Source organism: Sesamum indicum, linkage group LG6 (genome assembly GCF_026168435.1).
Source record: "Sesamum indicum cultivar Baizhima isolate 11 linkage group LG6, ASM2616843v1, whole genome shotgun sequence".
NCBI classification, from domain to species: domain Eukaryota; kingdom Viridiplantae; phylum Streptophyta; class Magnoliopsida; order Lamiales; family Pedaliaceae; genus Sesamum; species Sesamum indicum.
In genome coordinates this window covers 1,088,612-1,109,792 of record NC_142662.1, presented here as the reverse complement: position 1 = coordinate 1,109,792, position 21,181 = coordinate 1,088,612, and the positions used below count along the sequence as shown (strand labels likewise).

General features: G+C 35.1%; 4 protein-coding genes and 1 non-coding gene across 9 annotated transcripts; 2 read left to right on the top strand and 3 right to left on the bottom strand.

Moving 5' to 3' along the window:
- Nucleotides 1-247: 247 nt before the first annotated feature.
- On the bottom strand, nt 248-2,856 carry LOC105165717 (vesicle-associated membrane protein 721). Its single transcript, XM_011084819.3, has 5 exons — nt 2,521-2,856; nt 1,486-1,627; nt 1,262-1,382; nt 1,069-1,131; nt 248-598 (listed from the first exon to the last, which is right to left on the bottom strand). Exons 1-5 carry the CDS (start codon nt 2,708-2,710, stop codon nt 452-454), a joined length of 663 nt encoding a protein of 220 aa, XP_011083121.1. The 5' UTR covers nt 2,711-2,856; the 3' UTR covers nt 248-451.
- A 4,426-nt stretch (nt 2,857-7,282) lies between these two features.
- On the top strand, nt 7,283-9,641 carry LOC105165718 (uncharacterized protein At4g13200, chloroplastic). Of its 3 annotated transcripts, none has more exons than XM_088881069.1 (4): nt 7,283-7,713; nt 8,660-8,814; nt 8,911-8,981; nt 9,234-9,372. In XM_088881069.1, the coding sequence occupies exons 1-4, from the start codon at nt 7,548-7,550 to the stop codon at nt 9,304-9,306; spliced, it is 465 nt and encodes a 154-aa protein (XP_088737195.1). In that variant the 5' UTR covers nt 7,283-7,547; the 3' UTR covers nt 9,307-9,372. The 3 variants fall into 3 exon arrangements, with proteins under 3 accessions (XP_088737195.1, XP_011083123.1, XP_011083122.1); XM_011084821.3 differs by having other exon boundaries at nt 7,285-7,713; nt 8,911-9,080; nt 9,234-9,371; XM_011084820.3 differs by lacking the exon at nt 8,911-8,981 and having other exon boundaries at nt 7,289-7,713; nt 9,234-9,641.
- Nucleotides 9,642-9,680: 39 nt separating this feature from the next.
- Nucleotides 9,681-11,037, bottom strand: LOC105165719 (uncharacterized). The gene is given in 5 exon segments (XM_011084822.3): nt 9,681-10,020; nt 10,022-10,113; nt 10,306-10,514; nt 10,613-10,791; nt 10,886-11,037. Coding segments are annotated over 3 exon segments (510 nt in total). The 5' UTR covers nt 10,498-10,514; nt 10,613-10,791; nt 10,886-11,037; the 3' UTR covers nt 9,681-9,794.
- A 16-nt stretch (nt 11,038-11,053) lies between these two features.
- On the bottom strand, nt 11,054-11,138 carry TRNAM-CAU (transfer RNA methionine (anticodon CAU)). The gene is given in 2 exon segments: nt 11,054-11,089; nt 11,101-11,138. It is a non-coding gene; the product is annotated as a tRNA-Met (tRNA).
- A 145-nt stretch (nt 11,139-11,283) lies between these two features.
- Nucleotides 11,284-19,800, top strand: LOC105165720 (phosphoglycolate phosphatase). Of its 3 annotated transcripts, none has more exons than XM_011084824.3 (10): nt 11,284-11,381; nt 12,556-12,752; nt 13,380-13,697; nt 13,819-14,041; nt 14,443-14,589; nt 14,713-14,837; nt 15,543-15,747; nt 16,224-16,474; nt 17,123-17,292; nt 19,516-19,800. In XM_011084824.3, the coding sequence occupies exons 2-9, from the start codon at nt 12,646-12,648 to the stop codon at nt 17,289-17,291; spliced, it is 1,545 nt and encodes a 514-aa protein (XP_011083126.1). In that variant the 5' UTR covers nt 11,284-11,381; nt 12,556-12,645; the 3' UTR covers nt 17,292; nt 19,516-19,800. The 3 variants fall into 3 exon arrangements, with proteins under 3 accessions (XP_011083126.1, XP_011083125.1, XP_020550501.1); XM_011084823.3 differs by having other exon boundaries at nt 11,338-11,537; XM_020694842.2 differs by lacking the exon at nt 19,516-19,800 and having other exon boundaries at nt 11,338-11,537; nt 17,123-17,533.
- The last annotated feature ends 1,381 nt before the right edge of the window (nt 19,801-21,181 follow it).

Sequence of the window (21,181 nt, the reverse complement as noted above, 5' to 3'; positions counted from 1 at the left end):
GAAATAAACATTTGCTTTTATAATTAGTATAGATACCAAATATTCGAAGAACTTATTGTAATTTACCCCAAATCAAAATATTGATTTGGTCTGAAATAATTATCACAAGTTCAGATACTCCAACAGATACAAAATTAGTGCAACCTCGGTAGACGGCATCATAATAAAGAACTTAATACTATGCTATAAGAATGGCCGTTAATTATTTTCCGTGCACCAACTGCACTAAAATTTACCTGGAGCAACAAACACAGCAAGATTTCAAACTTCATTGCCACAAATTTGACTCGTCTACTAATATATTCAGAAGATACAGAAATACAAACTATACACCATGTTATATGACAAAAGTACAAATTACAGCAAAGGGCAAAATGTATCACCAAAAAATTTTGGGGAGAGAAAGCTGAATATTTAAGTAATCCATCGACGACCACCTATTCAACACACACTAATGGCATTTGAATCCACCACAGACTGATAAAACTATTATCAGGATCAAGGCCACGATAATGGCAAGAACAATCAGCTTTATCTTCATGTTTTGCAACCACATCCTTCTCCTCATCTTGGTTCCTTGTGTCCTAAAATCTTGTGCCTGTGACAAATGAGCGACAGCATATGAAAAGATCAATTTCCCATATGCATAAAGAAAGCAAAAATATAATACCAAAAGAACATGCGGCGCAGTAAAGGTAGTGTGCCAAGCACAATGACATCCTAAAAGAAACAATTGAAGGAAGAAAGACATTAAACAACAACGATCTCCAGGTAATATAATTGACCAGGTGATGCAATTAGGTACCAGCCAGTAATCAGAGACCCAGCCAATAGAAATTCACCAATCACGACTAGGCCACACAGTTCAGCGTAACAAGTCAAAATTATAGATTCTAAAAATGTTCTTTTCATAACTGAGCCATCGCATCCGTAGTTCAGCAGTTACTTAATTCGAACAGTCGTACAGATTCCATTGCTTTAGTAAATCACATGTCAATAGGCAAATCAAGAAGTTCATGTTTTATAATTCATCACTAGAGATGATGAAAATAAAAACCAATAACAGACCTGAGAGCGAAGATTCTCAGTTTTATCCACCAGAAGCTCAATTTTCTCTCCACGATCAAGAACCTGTAAGGACAGAAGACTTGATACTGAATCACACAGCATTTACCAAAATCCTAAATTCCTACATTATAATATATAAATAGGACATTTTCAGGAGAAAATAAGAAATGGACCTAATTAAAACATAATTTACCTTTTCAATGTTTTCCATCATCACGCCTTTAACTTCTGAAACTTGAGCTTTCACTTTCGCAAGCTTACTGATCTCCTCAGGATGATCCACACAATACTGCATTTGCTCCTTCAATTTGGATCTAAGTTGTTGTATTTGTGCCAAACAAATTTACTATTATCCACTAAGAAAATTATTGAATCAGGGGACACTAAAGAAGAATTAAAACTAAAGAAGAATATTACCCAAACTCTCTGTTGAGGCTATTGGCAACAGCCGTAGCAGCCTTTCCACCACCGTATTTCTTGGTAAAATCATCCTTAATTCGCTCAAGAAATGCAATAGGAAGCTGTCTTCCAACAGATTCAACAGCCACAACACAGTATGCTGTCATTCAAAAGATTAATAATTAATCCAAGAGAAGAATGCTGTGAGAAAAGTTTAAAGTAGTCCGCAGAACCAGTTTACTGACTACATGGAATTAATTGTGATGTCCGCAGAAAAGTTAGAGGTAAATATTCTTACTCCAAAGCAAGAATCTATTTCGATGACTTGATGCCCATATCTTAAACATAACGAAAGAACAATCTAAAATTGACTAAAGAATACTGTATAAAGAGCAGTTCGGTAACATGAACCTGAGAGAGAGAGAGGAGGGAGGGGGGGGGGGGGGGGAGGAAGAGGGGCTGCGGCACACAACATCAGTAAGTAACACTGCATGCCGACCCCAAAGTAAAATACAGATCCCAAACATGGTAAGCTAAATAGAAAGAGAAGTTAGTGAGAATCCTACATAAATTAATGAGTGGATATCTCCGTAGTTGCTATATGCTCAAGATGCACCATTCAGAATCCACAAACTAGATATACAGTACTAAAATGTTCAATATTCAAGAAGTCAGAACCAAACTAGATGAAGTCAATGAGGGTCATTCCCTCAAACAAAAGATTGAAATGATTCTTTGAATATCAAATTCTTAGCAATGTCAATCAGAAAACTCTCTTTTACTTTTAAACTAGTTCTTTGAGATTTAGCTCATTTAATCATTAAAAACATGATCCATAAAGTAAAACGAGATTACATCTTAGAACTTCAATAGCGATCCAGAACAAGAACCAAGTCAACCAAGATCTGACCTCATAACACAACGAACCAAAACTATAAAACAAGAAACCAAAAGTTCCTTGGCATCTTAAAGAAGGGGACATAAAACGAACCAATCTGATAGTTGAAAAGAATCAAACAAGAAAACAAGCAGATCAAGACCGGCGCCGCTTACTAAATCCATCCTCAACGAGATAATTGAAGGTGTGGCCATCGCAGTTGTAGGTGAACTTGTTGTTGGTGGCGGGAAGTTTCTGGAGGCACTGCGCGGCGATTCCAGTGAAGTTCCCGGTAAACTCAGTGTACTCCGCCAGGATGACAGTCCCACGCGCCACGAAGCTGTAGATCAACGATTGCTGCCCCATTTTCCACTCCTCTTTCTCTCCCCGATAAACCCTAGGCCAAGCCTCCAGGCGCAGATATATATCTATATATATATCTGTATTTGTATGTAAAAACTGTAGAACGTAGAGAGAGAAACTAGGGGGAAAGTGAAAGAGGAAACAAAAAGAGGGGAAATAGTTCGTATTTATATGGAGAAGTGTAGAGAGAGAAAGAGAGAGACGAATTTTGATTTTCTAGAGAGAGAAAGTGTGGAATTTACCAATTTTGATGCCCGTTTTCACTTTTGTGTGTGCTGTGTGCAATAATAAAATATGAAACGCTTAGAGGGGAAGCTTTGGTGTGAGTTGCTAAACGGCCCTTGTCGCTCTTCCCCCTTCGGAAATAACGGATAGAGTCAGACCACCACCCTCCCCTCCCCCCCAACCCCTTTTTTTTAGTATATATAATTTTATTTTAAGGTATACCTAAGTTTTTATTTACAAATTTCGAATATTTATAATTTTATTAATAAGACATACAAATTATGCGTATAAATTTATAATATTTTGATTTTTAAATAAATCTGATTTTAAATAATTCGAAAACAAAATTATAAATAATAGAGATTACAACCCTTCTCTCCTCGGAGATTGGGTGGAATTTCATGCATAACATTTAGTACTTTTGATATTTGCTTCTTTTTAACAAATAAATTATTCTGGTAATTAAAATTCATTGAATCTTATGATATTAATAAAAATATAGGATAAAAAATTATATTTACTCCGATTGACTTATTATTAATTACCTTGATACATCTTCACAAGTTAATACATGTGAGTAGATTTACTTTTAACATTATATGGGCAGTTTATTCACGGAAAGTTGATTTGATCTACAATAAGTTAGTAGTAAAATAATCGATGGTAAATATTAATTTTCGTTCAACTTTTTTATTAATATCAATAAATTCATTGAATTTTGACTAACTAAGGGGACTATTTGTTAGACGGAACCACACATCAAGAATACTAGATGTAATTTTTTAAAGTACAGAGTTTTTAAATTTAAGGAGAGAGGAGTGCAATTACCCTAAATAATAAAGCGTTAATTGTTTAATTTTTACTGATGAAAACGCTCCCTAAGTTTTGTATATGATGTACATTGCATAGAACATTAACAAGTATTTACATGTCTGAAAATCACGTCTTATCATAATCTCAAATTTAAAATAAAATAAATAAAAATAATCTACTGCTATACTTGTTTCTATATCATCTGAAATCTTTTATTATAAATTTACAGTATTATTTTAAAACCACGTGTATAATTTTTTTTTTTATCTTAAAGCACAATATAAACTGTGCCACTGAATTGTAACGGAATATTAAAATTAGGAACGAATGTGATGTTAGTTTAGACGTATTAATATTATTGCAAAAAATTCAGACATCTTAATATGTACATGTCACGTGTATAAATATGATATTATTTATTTATTTTAACATAAAAAAAGTATTATGCATATAATATGATTTAAAATAAAAATAATAATATTTTAATTATTTATTTGTGCTGATGATTTTTTTTCCTCTATAAGTATTTTAGGTGAAATAAATGTGGAAGGTGAGGGGGAGTTGACTTGTTATTTTGATGATTTAATGGGATTGAGACTGGAGCGGGGTTTCAAGTACTTATCAATCAACCTCCAACTAAGATACAAGTATATGAAAGCTGCCCAACTTATTTTGAGAATTTATTTACAATTACACCCCCTCTACAAAATACAAAATTATATTTTTCCCCTGAAAGTTTTTGAAATTATATTTATACCCCCTAAAAATTTTTACTAACATGTGCAACCTAAACTGACTTCTCTAAGCTCCCGACGAGATTGTCTAGTCAGTCCTAAAGCTAACCAGTTTATTTACTATTGTATAACAGGAAAAGCTCCAACCTATAAAAGAAAGAAACTGCACCACTCCTACCTACCCCCGTATGATTTATTTTTGCATGGTCCACACCCGACTCTCTTTCGTTAGTATTTAGATGAAAAATGTTGATGTTAGCCTCCAAAAAAAAAAAAAAAGAAGAAGAAATGATGTAAATTTTTTTTATTTTGTTACTCATTTAATATTCTCATGTATATATAGTAAGATTAACATCATTATATTTTTCACCTTATAAGTACAAAATTATTACATGATAATATTAAACGAAGGGTCAGATAAAAATTCGTCAAAACTCTAAAGGAAGGGAGTTATGTGTAAACAGTGAACTTTTAGAGATGGTATAGGTTTAATTTTGAAACTTTTTTAGGAGAAAGTGTAATTCATATTTTCAGATGAGGTCCAAGTCCTTTTTTATAAATATTTTTAGGTACCTATAACTTTTTGGTTAACTTGCAAACCATAATAAAATATAGTTTCAAGAATTAAATTGATTATTCAATAAATACCTAAATAAAAAATAAAAATATTTTACATGTTTGGAATTGTATTAATGCCAAACCTAATGAATAATGATGAGGGTAAATTAACTCGAACAATTTTGAGATTTGACATAATTACGAATATATTTTGTTATTTAAAAATTTACTAATACATTAATATTCGATAAAATTATGTAATCTTTGGATATAAATTTGAAATTATACATCATATGAGGTGGATGGAAAAATTTAAAAAACTATTCACCTAGTCTATAAAAAGATTTCAGAAAATATTTTTTAAAAAGTAAAATTAAAATTCATAGTCCACATTGACATTTTTGTCAGTTCACTATAAAAAATAAATAAAAATATAATGAAAACTAAAGGATTGAGCTAGTTGTTGCATGACTATTAAATTAGAAGGTATCGGTAATTAATTATGTCAAATTTTAAAAAACCTCCTTATAATTTACCCAAATAATTGTAAAAAGATGAATATTGAACAATCGACACTCATTGAATCAAAATGTATAAATAGATTAAACATGAAAATACCATCACATAAATTGCAAAGAATAAACAACGATTTTATTATCTTAACTTATAAAATCTGTACATCATGAAAAGTTATACATCGTTGATACGAACCCAACAAGTCAAAATGCAAAATATCATACAAAAACACTGGGCAATTATCCAAATCACAAAAGGTTGCTTTGCGCATCATGTTCAATTTGATTCATGAAAATGGTGGGAGTTCCATTTAACATTAATTAACTTTTTATTTTTAAAGAGCTTATCTGACTCGAAATTGACATAAATGAATATGTTTGTGTTTTTGCATGAATGTTGATTTTGCTCGAATTTCGCGGCCTCAAGAGTTGACCCTTCGACTAAATGTTAACTCCACCAAAATCGAGTAAAGTGTTCTTGAGAATGAAACAAGAACGTGATGCTCGTCGGGTGTGTCCCCTACAACGACCCTCCGACGCTCAAGTTAGTGATGATTAAGGTAAAAATGTGCGATTAATAGAAGATAGGTAGAAAAAACGATGATTCAGTTACCTCAAAATATAACATCTTGGGGTATTTATAGGGCCCATGTAAATACTGTTTTATGGGCCACATGTCAGCATCATATTGGCAACCATCCTCAATCGGACGCCTCTCGTTCCGAGGTCTTCATGCACGGTTTGGATCTGGGTTATGGGTTATCCGACCCGCTTCTCAAGAGTGCGCGGATCTGAAACTGCGCAATAACCCTTCGTCAAGGGTATTTTAGTCATTTTTCATAAAAAATGGGTTTTACCCATCAAATCTGGATCTTGAAAATGATGACAAAATTCAGGCAACTGTACAGAGTAAGTTCACATCCTCCACAACACGGACTTATCATATATAGATATGCGTGAAGCTCCAAATATGATCATATATAACCTCAAATTCTAACCGCTTATATCAGTTTTCATCTTCAAATAAACTCTTTATGTGGTTTTGGTCATCAAATTATTATTATTATTATTATTATTTTTTGACATTTTTAATCCTTCCATTAATAAAGCTGTTAGAAAATTTAAAGTAAGTTTTATTTAAAGAGGGAAAAATAGTCATTTTTCTTCTATTTTGTGGTATTTTTTAAGTATTGGTTCAATACACCAATTTTCTTCAAATTTAAAGAGAGAAAAAAATAAAAAAATAAATTTAAGCAATTGATTTTCTATATAATCTCAACGACGTATTGTAAATAATTTATTTTGTGTATAATGCAACATGAACAATATATGTTTAACTTAAAATATTGGCTTTATCATATTTATTTTATATATATTTTATCCAAATATTAGAAAAAATCAGAAAGAAAATTATAGTTATGATTATACAGAAAATTTGATGCTTAAATTTATTTTTTAGTTTTTTCTCTCTTGAAACTTAAAGAAAAATGAGTGCATTGGACAAAAATTTAAAAATACCACAGAAAGAAAGAAAAATGACTATTTTTTCTACTTCAAATAAAACTTTCGTAAACTTTAATGATTTTATTGACGAAAGGACTAAAAATACCAAATGAATCATAATTCGAGGACTGAAGTTATAATTTCAAATTATTTAAAAATTACAATTATATAAATAACTTTATTTGAGAACCAAAATTACAATTATCCTAATAAATATTCTACACATGTTTCACGAGTCAAATCTCCGACCTAAGTACATGACTCACCTACTAATATTTCTCCCGGCAGCTCTCCGATCTCGAGGCGAGTCGAAATATGCCGACAAGCAAACGAGTCGCCAGACAGGGTCCCCAAATAAAACTAATACTTGCAGTTAATCCGTCATTATCTGTTATCTGAATCCTTGATTTTTTCGACTTTCTTGCTTCTACACGAGAAGAAGGCAGTAGAAACACTGTGGGAAAAGCAGAAAAAAGAAAAGAAAACGGCAAAATGAGTAGCAGATTGACAGCATCCCCACAATCCTGTTCGGTATTTTCAATTCCTCGAATCCCATCGCGCGATAACCGTATGTTTCCGTCAAACCTCAAGCCTGTGTCATCTGGGTTGCGGAAATCTCCAAGTATCAGTTTGAGGTGTAATAGTACTGGTGATTCAGGTATAGCCCTTCTTCATCGGTTAATGTTTTCATTTTAATATAATTTAGTGGGTTGTTCTCTTTTTCTTGTTGTTTTATGCCCAATAATTGTTTTTGAGTTGACTTAGCACCGTGTTGCGTTATTGTCTGAGTGGAAATCTTGGAGTTGTGATTAGAAAACCTACGCGCAATGAGCTATGGATGTCGTTGCAAAGTGCAGACACATTGTACAGTTGATGAGAATGTAAGGTTGCATTGGTACTGTAAATTGTGGTGGGGAAATTAGTTTGTGTAGTATGCTATGTTTGTTGATTTGTAGTTGAATTTGTGATTGAATCCTCTGTTAAACGAATCACGGTGGACAAGGTCTTCGAGTGTGTAAGTCGATATCAACTTCTATATAAAATGCAGTGGCCTAAATATGATTTTGTGAAGCTTTTCGGGTGTGTTAAAGTTGAAGCTAATGACCCTTTGTGTTTTGAATTCGTAGAGTTAAGTCTCTTAGTGGTAGAAAGCAACAACAGGAGATCGTTTTACGTGTGTCGGAATGTGAAATTTCATTGTGTAGAATGATTTTGCTTTGCAGGTGTATGCGTTTTGTAGACTTGCTTTGCAAATGAATTTGAGAGATCAAGCAATTGAATATCGTAGGGGTGTTGAATTCATTAAGTTAGTTGTATAGTTAGGAAGTGGTTTTGGCCATATAAGTGTAGGGATAAGATTGCCAGTTGCAGAATGATGCTTTTCGCATTCTTCTTTCAGTGAATTTATCTCAGAAACCATGTGCTTTATAAGCACAATTAGACTCGGTCTAATGTTTTCCTTTTAACGTCATTGTGCGTAAAAACGTTATATGTTTCTACCCAATAGTAGCTTGGCTATATTGCCTAACTGAAATTCTGATTGATCACAATTATTTCTTCATGTTTCTTCATTTATGATGCGAGTAAAATACCATCTTTTGCAGGTGAGAACGAGAGCAGATCTGTTTTAGATGCATTTTTCTTGGGGAAGGCTTTGGGAGAAGCACTTACGGAGCGAATAGAGTCAACTGTGGGTGAGATTCTCAGCGTAATTGGGAGCCTGCAAGCCGAGCAGCAAAAGCAAATACTAGAATTCCAGGTATGTAAAACCCTGTTGTACTGGTAAATGTGATATATTTAATAAGAAAATGATCTATCTTCATGTTTTACTAAGCATTTTGGACCATGTTACCAGCTTCATCCGGAACTAAAATTCTCCACGAGTGGATTATGTTTTATTTACCTGAGAAACCTCAATTGTTCGAGGTCAGTGTCAGATAGTTTTCATCTGTGGGAGAAAGAGTCTCTGTCACCATTGTAGTCTTTCCAAATGAACATTTTGGTTCCTGCTTATTGTCTTGACAGGTGAAGATTAGTTAGTCATCTATCTATATTCCACTGCTGCTTTCCTGATTTGGTTGATTGGCTAGTTGCCTTATTACAATTTTGACTCGAGCTTTTGCTTATTGTTCTATGATAGAATCGTAAGCATCCTGACATGAAGTTATGCATCTGCAGGAAGAAGTGTTGGAAAAAGCTAGACGAGCCAAAGAGCAAGCCTCACGGGACGCTGTGGAAGCGCAAGGACTAGTTTCCAAGTCTACTGCGCTTGGAGTATCAACTGTTAACAGTGTTTTAGAAACTACATCCACCGTCTCTGATTCTGTTATCTCCGCTGCATCATCGACACAGAAGCCCACCAATGATGATCCTTTTTTGGGGCTACTAAATAAGAATTGATCATTAGTTGTATCCTTGTGGCAGTATGTTCTCTATGTATCCCAAAACAGTAAATTCTTCAAAAATTGGATTTGATCAAACTCAAATTCATATACTTGTTGGATTGATTTAAAGTTTCAGAAGAGTGACTATTTACATATAGAATGTAATAATACTTGCAATATAACTGAGTGTTGATAAATTTAATTTTATGGCCTCATAGTGTACTTGCTTTGCTGTAAGACGGGGAGGTATAAGTTATGCAATATATGAATTTCGTGTCACTACCAAAGAAAAAATAAAATCCCACAAAATCACGGTTCACTATATTTCTCGTTTTCTTTTAGGGAAAAGAATTGATTATTCATTGTCCAACTCTACTCCAGAAGGCAGCTCGAATCTGTTTTTGTTCCTCTTATCAGCCATGCCATCCTGATCGCCAGTATCCATGGCAGACACCTTGATGTAATCAACCTTAAAGTCATAATCCTCATTGGCATCATGGTCCATTGCAGATGATTGGTTTTCCTTCTTCCGCCTTCTCTTCTCTGCTTTCCTCAATTTGGCGTTTAGCATGCCTTCCTCTACTGGCAGATTTGTCCTTTGCCACTGTATTTTCTTCTTGAGATTCCATGGACTGGTCGTCACCTTGAGTGGGAGCTTGAGGCGCTGCATCATCCTGCATGCATGGATTACAATAAATCTAAGGTGCGAACCAAGAGAATCCTAGATAAATCCAATTTAAATTCATATCAAGCTAATACCACAGGCATCCCACTTGTCGAACAATAAAATCACATTACAATAAAATCATGTTGATTTCAGAGATCTAGTATGAGAATTAAAGATGAAACGTGGAGAGTTCACAAACCTCAAGCGCCATCATGTCAAAATTTGAAGGACAATTCGAAGGAACTTCTACAGGATTGAAGTCATTGACAGACTTCAAACTGCCTATAAATGAAGATTCACCACCATAGACTTCATCCACATTGAACTCCTTCCCCAGTTCGGTGACAATCTTTGCCTCGGAAGGCTCCTCTGCATTCCTATTGGGAGGCATGGTATGTGGAATTTTACCTGCAGGGTAAAAACAAGAAGTGAACTCCAACAACACCCAAGCTAAACAGACTCGAAAATTTAAGTGGTCAACTGAAAGATGGAAAGATAAGTGATACCTTCATTCCAGTCATGCAACACAATCCTCGCAGCAGCATCAACATCTACAATCCCACCCTTTTGAGCTTTCCCCTGACAGTAGCAACTTTCTGAAGGAAGTCATCAACAGAATCAAAGCTTGGGACCCTGTATAGTGTTACCAATATTCTCTCTGGACAAAGCTTGAGAATGTTCTTAACTGTATCGTCAAGAAACCAGACAAATTGTAAGCACACAACTATGAAGATACAGTAGTAAATAAGTAGCAAAGACAGAGATCTAGTGGCACTTACCAGGACCAACTGGATCACCCAATTTTTCAATTCTCTTGCAATTTCGAAGAGCAATAGATGCATCATAACAGACGAAAAAACGGAGAGGCAAAAGGGCGAGTGGGTAGGATCGAGGATATGGATTCCGGTCGGGTGGGTCCACTGTTGGAGAAAAAGAATTGAATTTGTTGGGGTGAGAGAGGCTCGAACTCTCGACCTCAGGATCACTCAGAAGCTATGAGACCTACGCGCTAGCCAACTGCGCCACCACCCCCGTTGTTGACAGGAATTAAGTTGATAAGTTTAAATACTTGAATATTCAAGCAGACTATTTGGGCCAAACAAGATATCTAAGCCCAACCCGGTGGAGTTCCCAGCCCATTAACTCGCTCTTAATTTATCAGTCTGGCCCATGAAGCTTTGACTTGTGTAACATCGTGATTGGCTCCTCTTTTATTCATTCGTCCGCCAAATTCTTCCATTTTCAGCGACACAAAAGGACCACGTGAAAAACCAGGTTCGCACACATCCAATCCTCTTCTCCTCCACCGCTTCGCGCCCGTACTCATCTCAAATGATTTTTATGTCTAAGCCCTCAGTTTGTGTTCAATTCTTCTGTCCGTTACTCGACATCTAGGGTTTATTTTACCGTTAACGATTCAAGTTTGGCTTGGTAAGCTGTTGTTGACTTTCGGTGTGCGTTGTTGTGATTGTTTTCTATACCGGTAATATTGGCGAATCCAGGTGCATGGAGTTGTGTATCTTGTTTCTGAAATTACTCGCTTCCTAGATTTGTTGTGCATCGCACTGTGATTTGATGTTAAGTGTAGAGCTGAGTGACTCGTGTAATGTGATTATATTTTTCTTCGAGCATTAGCGAGGAGTCCGTGCTGCTTGTGTAGTGTTGTTGCTGCTAAATATTGGGGGTTTAGTTCGTTTGTTGAGTCAATTGCAGTAAAATTTGTAGTGCGGATCGCAAAATCGGTTTGCAACCCAGGGATTTGGGAGCGTCCGGGCATTTTGGATTGGTCAGTTGTAAATCACAGATTTCGAAAGTGGAATGCTACTCATTAAATTATAGTTCAAAGTAGCGGTATCGGCAATAATTTTGTGTGTTGCTGTTCCACATTGGGTATGCGTATTGCAATATGATTAAATTGAATACACATGCATTCTTCATGTGTCTGTGATTGGTGGAATTTCTATTCTGTTATGCACTAAACTTTACAAAGTTGGTAGAGTTATGTGATTATGTTATTACTGATGGGATGTGTTTCGTGAATATTTGTTAACTCTTCATATTGTGGAATGATGTAGGACACTTAGGCAAATGTTGGAGTACCTTAAACTGACTTTGTTTTTCGTGAGTGATGTGCCATTGTGCTGTTTTTATTCCATTCGGCTGATTGAAATTACCATTTCGTTTTTGGCTTCCTCTAGAGAAATGATTGGGCACCCACCTATCTGTAAGCAGCAGATCGACTTATGATGCTATTTAACACAATCAAAGGGTGAAACAGGGATACTGTGCTCTCAGGAATTATTAGTGTTCCAGATTAAAATTAGACAGTTTTGCAGTGTATGTTCATTTATTGAGTGGAATATCTGATGTGGTCTGTAGTGCATAAGTGACATTGTTTGCATAAATAAAAGCTTTTTCTAGTTCAATATGTTGATTAATGATTTTGTAGGTGCTAATTTGAAAGCTGTGGCAAATCGAGCATTTTCCAGAATGTGTTCGGGCCATAGAATGTGCTGATCAGTAGAAAGAGACCTCGCCAATGGCAGGATATGTTGCCATTCCATCCAATGTCAAGCTGCAAGTTCAGAGAAATGTTCAAGAAGAGCAATTCTTTCAAGCCAAAACTTTGCATCTACCAGCCAGAAGGTCTCTCCATTTTATCTGTTACTTCAATGTCCTTATGATATGCATAAGAACTTGAAGGTTGATGTACTGGTTTACCACATTCTTCTTAAAATAATTACAATTCAATATTCTTTGTAAAATTATGGGGGCCGGATTATAGTTACAACTTTATTTATTCTTGTAAGGCAGAAATTTATAATAATCTCAGCAATCGTATAACTGATACATTCACATGTGTGATTGAACAGTTACACATCATTTTTCTTATTGTTGTGCATTGTGTTTCGCTGTTTTGCATATTGCTGATTGATTTAGAAAATGAAAGGAAAGATGCATATCTTAGTCTTGTTGTTCCTTACAGTCTTTGCCAATCCTTCAGCCAAAATTGACAACTGCATTGGTTACAAGGCAACCTTCTATGATTTGACTTCATATATCAGATTCATAATTTTCATATAAATGCTGATCATTGTTATTATCGTGTACTTGTACTTGCTTCAGTTTTACCTTGACCCCCTATGTATTCCCTGCTCATGTATATGAGGTGCTTGATAACTGTGAATTGCCGCATCACATCTTAATAATGTACCGTAGATGAGTGCTGCATCTGCATCCATGAAATAACATGTTAATGTTGATATGTTTTAGGAGCTTCTATGTTGGAGGTTTTAAAGTTAAGGGGTTCTCGCTATGGAAGGCCTGCAGGCTAGTTGCTCCACACTTAAAAATCCTGTATGGAAGTGCAAGACATGAGACTCCTATCAAGTGCTGTTCTTTGGGTGCCCTAGCTACTGATGGTGCAGTTGCTTCTGACTGGGTTCCTTTCGTGAACCAAGTCCTCCTTTTAGCAAGTATAACACTTACATATATGGCTGGAGTAATTCCTTCTGAGAAGACCCCATATAATACTCAAACAAGCACACCCCTTGTTAATGTGCTCCCTGAGAACTCTTCCTCCCCGGGTAGGTAAGGAAGGTTAGTGGGTGACATCTCATTGTGGTATGAAATAGAAATGTAGAAGCAAGCATATGCATAGAAATTAATATGGCTGTTAAAATTTTTGATATATTCTTTTATTCGATTGCAGTACAATGGCAAATGATGATGAGGTTTGCTTTCAGTTTGCCTGGGATGTTGTTAAAGGCAAGCTTATGGATTCCTTATCTGCTCTTAGGAATGGTATAAATCTTAGTGACAGAGTGGGTGAATCTAAGCAAGACCCTGCAAAACAACCTTCAAGTTTGTGTGCTGTTGCTGATGGTCCCAGAATAAGGTTGCTGTGGGCATCATTTCAGTTGCTCAACAAAGAGGCAGGGATTTTGTATTGCTTTTTCCATTTTGTTTCATTGCCTTCATAATATTGTCAGGAGGGGAAACTTTATCTCTATGCATATTCAAATGACTAGAGCTTATTCTTTTTTCCAGAAATCAGAGGATAAGGAATAAGGAGATTTTAAGACAATGATTGGAAAAATTTCAGTAATCACAAGGCTCCTGTATGATCATTGCAAACACTCTCCCCCCATAATGATAATGTATGCTTGTGGGAAAAAGTTATATCAAGGTTATTTGATCTTCTAGCTGATGGCACTGCGTAACAGTAGAAATGGCTGGGGGGACTTCTTAAAGATTTCCTCTTTTCCCCATAATTTCATGCATTTACGTTTGTTTCTTCCACTACCTTTAAAGGGTTCAAAATTCTCTCCTTCAGGTTGACAATATCCCAGAAAACTCTGCCACAAAGTCAACAAATGATTTCTTGGCTGTCTTTGCTGAAATTATTGAAAACTGCTGCCAGCCTCTAGGCATAGCATGGCTGGAAGAGGAGTTTCGCCTCATCTCTGAGAATCCCGACAAGGCAGGTTCCCTACTTAAAAGAACACTACACAACTTTGCTGCCTTGAGTTATATAAATTGCTTGAGAGAAAGAGAAACATATCGTATCCGAACTGTCATTTTTGCTTTATGTCTTGTCTATCAGGAACTTCTTTCTTTGGTGAAAAATAAGTTAAATGGATATGACAGCATAATTCAAAATATCAGAAAGTCAGGCAAGGAGAATCTATATGCGGAGTTGGTATATGCCCTTAAATTTGGTTCTTCCAGGTAAATAAGCTGTAATTTTTTTTCTGCAGGGAGTTTTAATAGTTGGTTTCTTTCTGTATGTTTTCCACTGTCAACTGAGTGTTTATGCTTCTACTATATTTTTGTATGAAATCTTTTGGACACGATCCTTTTATGTTTTCATTTGTCTCTTTCTGATGAGCATTTTATTAGTTAGTTGATGGATAAGAATAAGAAAGGATATATGTCAAAATGAAAGTTAAAAGAAATATTGATGACATAAGCAGAAACTGGATTGCTGCAAGGAATTACTTGTTACAAAAGCTTTTGAATTTTTCATAATCATGTCGAACTGTGATCTTAATGGCTGCATGAGTTTCAGGTTCCTAAGCTTCGGTTTCTTCATATGCTTTATTATTGTGTCTTTTCATAATTGATTGAGTTTACCTTTCTTCTTTCACTCCTGTTTATGAGAATCTTAGTATCTTTTCTTTCTTATTCATGTCATAGTCAATTGATGCAGCATAATAGGACCTGTTCATAAGCATTACCTAGAGAGATATATATTGTTAATATACTATACTTAGAATATTTGAGATATATTTACATACACATTCTATATATAGATGTAGTGATGCATAGAACCATGACTAATAGGTAGAACAAGGAGGATAATTTTGGAAATACTCTGCCAAATGCTTCATTTTTACCATACTCTGATGAGATCCTCTATGCATGTATTGACAGGAAGGGTGGTTATTATAATTGTAGCTTGTTTATTCAGCATGGAGTAGCCATATTAGAAGATTTGCTGATCACATTAGCAGATGGCATTGCAAGTATGTATTTGGAGCTTATATCTGTGGATGGTAGCTTGTCTAATGATATCAACAACCTTGGCTTGAGCTTGTGCACCCTGTCCACCAGAGCACTTCAGAGATTGCGGAACGAGGTATGGCTTTAACTCCTCCCTTTTTAAATGACTTCGATGTGAAAAAAATTCTTTTTACAACTAATGGTTCTTCTAGAGTTGTCCCCTTCATGATAGAGCAAAGTATATTGTGTGCAGCATAAAAGTTGTGTTCAGTCAGCATAGGTGGCATCTCTTAACAAATTTTACTTTCTCTCTGTAAAGGCGCTTATTGAAACTTGTTCGCATTTTCTCTACTAATGCAATTCCCATGCAGTTTTTGAATTCTCTTGCTCTAGGGAGACGACTATACTTCATAAGTAATACAAACTGAAAATAGTGGACCAGCAAGATTAGATCTATTAATTAGCATATCTTTGGGATGAGATTGATGGTCGTAGAGCATTACAATGGGATATAATCTAATGGATAGCAAATTAGGCCACTACTGCTGCACTTCTGGTTTTGTATATTTAGCTTTTTAAGATACAATGAAAATGAGGATCTCTGGTTAACAGGTAGCACTGCACCAGTGGTTGCATCAGAACATGGCAGCAGTGGTATCGATGTACGAAGATCAATTTGACCTTTGCACACTTAGGAGAAAACTCCTCCAGGAGTCCAGTGGCAGTGAGGCTGACAATTTTGATTGGTGGAAGAAACTTGGTTTCAGGAGATCGGGACCCACATTATCATTGCGTTTTGTTGAGATCAACTACGTCTCGGTACCTGTTAAAAGGACCAAGGAATTAAGGGCCTTGACTGGGTGGTATGTTCTACTTGTTTGAGCCCCCACCCCCCCACCCAAAGAAAAAAGTTACCGCAGTTCATGTTGTATGATATTGAATCTATAGATTCACATCATCTCGTAACATTCATTTACTTGATTGTATGGATCTATCTGGTTATCCTTTCAAATGTTTTGAAGCTATAATAAATTGTTTACTAGACTAACATGGGAAATCAAATTTGATTTCATGAAAAGTTTCCTAGTAAACTTAACTTTTGGCATCATAAACACAAGATAATGCTGTTTCTCCTTCTAGATTTTATCAAACTACTGAACTTCTGCGTTACTTTCCACCCCCTTTTATTTACATGCTTGTGGTAGAGCATAGGTCATCGAAATTCTGTGTTCATTAGATATTAAGAGAGCACTTAGTATGAAATGCTGAGAAGAAGAAATAGAATTGTTGAGTCAATCTTGCTATGTGTTTTGTGATGATGAGACTTTTGGTTTGGTTTTCTTATTGAATCTTTGGCCATTCTGTTAAATGGCTAACTTAATCTATCATTTGTTTTTAACCTGTTGAATAACGTCTCCAGTTTTCACTTCTTCAGCTCCAAGTAATGCAGCCGTAACAAACCAAATTCTTAAATCCAACTTGAAGTTTCAACACCATCTTTTCTGTTGCAGGAGGTACTACTACAGTCTCTTCCTTGAACTGGCTGATATCACCATGCCATTTGTAAGAACAGTTGTTGCTAAAGTCAGTGATGCCATCTCGTTCTTCCTGGTCTGTTTGATAGGAAGGTCCTTGGGGCTAATCTACTCTGGGATTAGGAACTCCTTACGGCTGAAGTAAGGTATAAATAGTACCCTGCTTGTCCACTGAGTTTCTGTCCATATTTTTGTCATTATTTCGCAAATGATATGATGAAAACTGCCTAGTGTGGAAGTATTCACCTGAGCATTTGATGGTCCTTGTGTTTATGCGTTGTGTATTTTCTAAGCTTGGCATAATTGGTTTAGATTCTCCGCTGTGTAACTGTTTTTCAACAGATACCTTTTTTGAATGATTGAGCAGCTAGAATATTCTGCGACGAACCTGTTTTTTGTGTTAAACATTATTGTCATCATTTAGTTCCATCTTGTGTGTATTTCACATTTCCCATGAGAGAGCCACCTTTTTCCCATAGCCCTTATAGGAGCATTGATGTTGAAAAACATAATTTGTCTTATTCACACAAACTGAAGAATAGAGTTTAGTTTATCACAATGAGTTCTATGACCATGATCCTAAATTAGGGCCTGACCATATACAGACGGGTTTTGTGAACTTGTGCAGATCAAGTGGAGGTGCGTAGACATATAAATAAGATTGGCAGCTTCCTAGGCAAAAGTTTTTTGACGGTTGATATTATAGTGAATGATCAATCTTATTACGTCTTAATGGTAAAAGTAGAGAATCTGACCATCAGTAGATCCTCAAATAACATCCCTCCCTAAAGAAACAAGAATAGAGAGGAGAATTGATTGTGTGAGAAAACCTGAGCAATCTGTTGAGCCTAGAAGTGATTCAATAAGTTAATCACGGCCATGCGAGAGAAAGCAACATTCCTTTGACTGAAAAGTTATAATCAAGATGTTAAGATATTGTGCAGCATAATGAGGATCATGGTACTGATTTGAAAAGGCTATTGCTCATGCATAAAATATTCACACCACAACGATGATATGATTATTGCTTTACGTGATCAAAGTTTCATTCACTTTATGGTATTATTATTTTATGATTTCTTGTTTTCTCCCCATGTAAAATATGGAGGTCTCATCAGCAAGTATCCGAAGGGAGAATTCTGGGTTTTTCAGGGTTGAATTATTTGCTGTGAGAAGCAATGGTGGGAAACATAGGAAAATGACAGGCAATAGCTAATAGGGGTAATTCTTTCTAAAAGATCACAACAGAAGAGATAATCCTTATGCCCTACCATCTTTACACAACGTGAACATCTTTTCTAAAGAAACTTCTTAATTTACAATTAATCAATTCTTCCTGTTCCCATTTTCTATAAAGTGAGGTCTCAGTCTTTTGGTATTCATGCCTGTTTTACTGGGGTAAGCTACAGAGGAAAAGAGAAAGCAAGAATAGAGAGAGACTGAAAGAAAGAAAACTGAAAGAAAGAAAAGAAATTCAAATCAAATGTAATTTCAAATAAATATTACTTTCTAATCAAACACTGGAATTAGGAATATTGTGTAATAGTAATTATTAAGAGTAGACACTGACGAATATCACTGATTCAATGATTTTATCTTCTGGAGTGAAGAGAAAAAGCACTTTTGGACCAAATGAACATGATTAGACTATGCATTAACTGGCTTAATTTGTCCCATTAAGGAGCAAAATAGTTGATAGAAAAGTGATGGAACGTTATGAAACGAAAGATTGGGGGTAAAATGGCATGATTACAGGGTAGATTAATAGTCACTGTCACCACAGTTTGTCTTTACATTTTTGGAACTGTAATTACATCCTTTAATTAGCTCGTTATATTCATACTATGCCTATGATTGCATAATTATTACTGTTTTACCTAAAAAAGAAAAAAGGGGGGGGGGGTTGGAGGGGTGGGTGAAGCGTGTGTTTTATTTTTTTTCTTTAGTGGGAATTGAGACCATGGTGAATCTACCAGAGCTAATCTCACCACATTTTAATTGGAAAGAAAAGGTTACTGTATCTTGGGCCCTCCCCATTTTTATTTTTCATTGCCAGCTGCTTTATTGCTTTAGCAAAAGTAGCACTGACAACATTTGGACAAGTAACTGTTCTTGTTGGTTTTGAATGCCATTGCCATGTTATTAGTAGCTACTCTTGTTTATAGATATATAGTCTTGTTCTACTGCATAAAGATTGAGTTCGATTAATTTGTTATATGACTTTATTTATATGCTCATATATTAGCATAGTATTATATAAATTGTCCAAAAGTGCCCGAAATATGCGAAGTAACTTCAAAGATGTACAGTGGGGTTTTAATAATTGTTTGTAATGGTTTTTGACGTGCAATTTGTGTTTTGGCACACAGCTGTGGAGAAAAGACACAGTATGCACATTGGGTCCAGTTAGGAAATTTTCATCATGACTTCTGTTATAAGATTGCGAGTAACATCTATGTCTTGTACGGAGTGATTGGAAGTTGATAATAAGAGAACAATGGCTGAAATTGCTACATGAAGGCAAGAAAGAAAAAAGAACCAAGATTTTCTTGCTTTTGTGGATTCTTCCTATGATGTTTGTGGCTTCATGTCTCATCATCTTTTTCGAGTTATTAGTCTCCGTTTGGTGATTTGGTCCACCATTATATCATAAATTGGCTCGTTTCATATCACCACTTAGTTTCCTACTTTGTGAAGTTGAATTATAGGATAATATTTGATTATATTACTATTCTATTTTAATATAACTAGAAAAATCTTATTCGAATTAGGTTCAACTGAATTTAACTAATCACACCACAATGTTATTTTTACCTGTGATTGGTTACTCTGTTTAAATTATATATTAAATTTGTAATGATTATGTGATTAACTTGGACTTAATAAAATTTGGTCTAAATAAAAATTTCATTGTTATAATAGGCCGATTATAAGGATAGTGGACGTTCTAGCATTCGGCTTTAAGCATTAGACCAAAACATTTAGATTTTGTTTTCTTCTAGTTTTATAATAATCCAGATAATTTCGGAGACAACGTGGAAAAGGACAGTAATGCTAATCAATAATATTGTGATAATTGCTTACTGCTTACCTCAATTTGTTGAAATTTTGGGACGGAATAGTGTGAATATCTAATCTGATTTTGCTGCTATTTTAGAATTACTTACCTAAGAAAATGGGCTTGATCAGGATATCAAAATCGTAGATGCATAGCAAACATTTATTAATGCTGGCTTGTCCTGAAAAAGTTGAAAATCATTCCTAACCTTTTGGTGATTAAAAGGCAATCACATCGTGCTTCATGATTTTCTAGTGAGATCAGCTTCATTGACTCTGGACACATATCGTCGAAATGTAAACAGCCATGTTGAATGACCACGTGAGATTAGGATGCCGCCACATTCAATCCGAGATTTCGTGTAATTAGAGAATTGGTTTTGTTGATCTCATCTGTTTTCTTTTAAAATTTTGCGAGTATTTGGCGTTTCTTATTCTTCTCGGCCATTGGTTGACAAATGGTTGTTCAATTAATTGGAGAGAAGTAAGAAGCATTTTAGTCATTACTTGCTAAATAAATTGATATAATTTTTGGGATAACTACATACATGTTTCTTAACTTATCGTCTACTTATATAAATCACTTGTGCTTTTTGAAAAATTACAAATATATATCTACAAAAAATATCAACATTAATTACATAAAAAAAATTCATTTTCTAAATTTTTTTTATATATTTTGCATAATGTTAATATTGTTACACAAACTATTGTTGTTCTAGCTGCCATATGTGGTTTGTAATTACATAAAAGACAGTAGTTTGTGTGAATAGATTGCTGATTAGAGATATAAATATAATTATTCTTAATTTTCGAAGAGTCCAAAGCCATATAAAATATCAATATTCCCATATATATTAATCAAGTTTTATCAAATTTTGAAGCTTAAATTACATATTTGTGCTTGCGCGTGTGCGTGTGTGTACATGCATATGGGTAGGAATAATGTTTAGGCATTTTGTGGGTGGTGGGGGTGGG

Coding starts and splice junctions, on each gene's coding strand:
- LOC105165717 (XM_011084819.3), bottom strand. CDS start 2,710: ATGGGGCAGCAATCGTTGATCTACAGCTTCGTGGCGCGTGGGACTGTC. Junction 1,628..2,520: donor TCTCGTTGAGGATGGATTTA/GTAAGCGGCGCC, acceptor TTTGAATGACAG/CATACTGTGTTGTGGCTGTT. Junction 1,132..1,261: donor TGATGGAAAACATTGAAAAG/GTAAATTATGTT, acceptor CTGTCCTTACAG/GTTCTTGATCGTGGAGAGAA.
- LOC105165718 (XM_011084820.3), top strand. CDS start 7,548: ATGAGTAGCAGATTGACAGCATCCCCACAATCCTGTTCGGTATTTTCA. Junction 7,714..8,659: donor TAATAGTACTGGTGATTCAG/GTATAGCCCTTC, acceptor CATCTTTTGCAG/GTGAGAACGAGAGCAGATCT. Junction 8,815..9,233: donor AGCAAATACTAGAATTCCAG/GTATGTAAAACC, acceptor ATGCATCTGCAG/GAAGAAGTGTTGGAAAAAGC.
- LOC105165720 (XM_011084824.3), top strand. CDS start 12,646: ATGGCAGGATATGTTGCCATTCCATCCAATGTCAAGCTGCAAGTTCAG. Junction 13,698..13,818: donor AACTCTTCCTCCCCGGGTAG/GTAAGGAAGGTT, acceptor ATTCGATTGCAG/TACAATGGCAAATGATGATG. Junction 14,042..14,442: donor TTCAGTTGCTCAACAAAGAG/GCAGGGATTTTG, acceptor TCTCTCCTTCAG/GTTGACAATATCCCAGAAAA.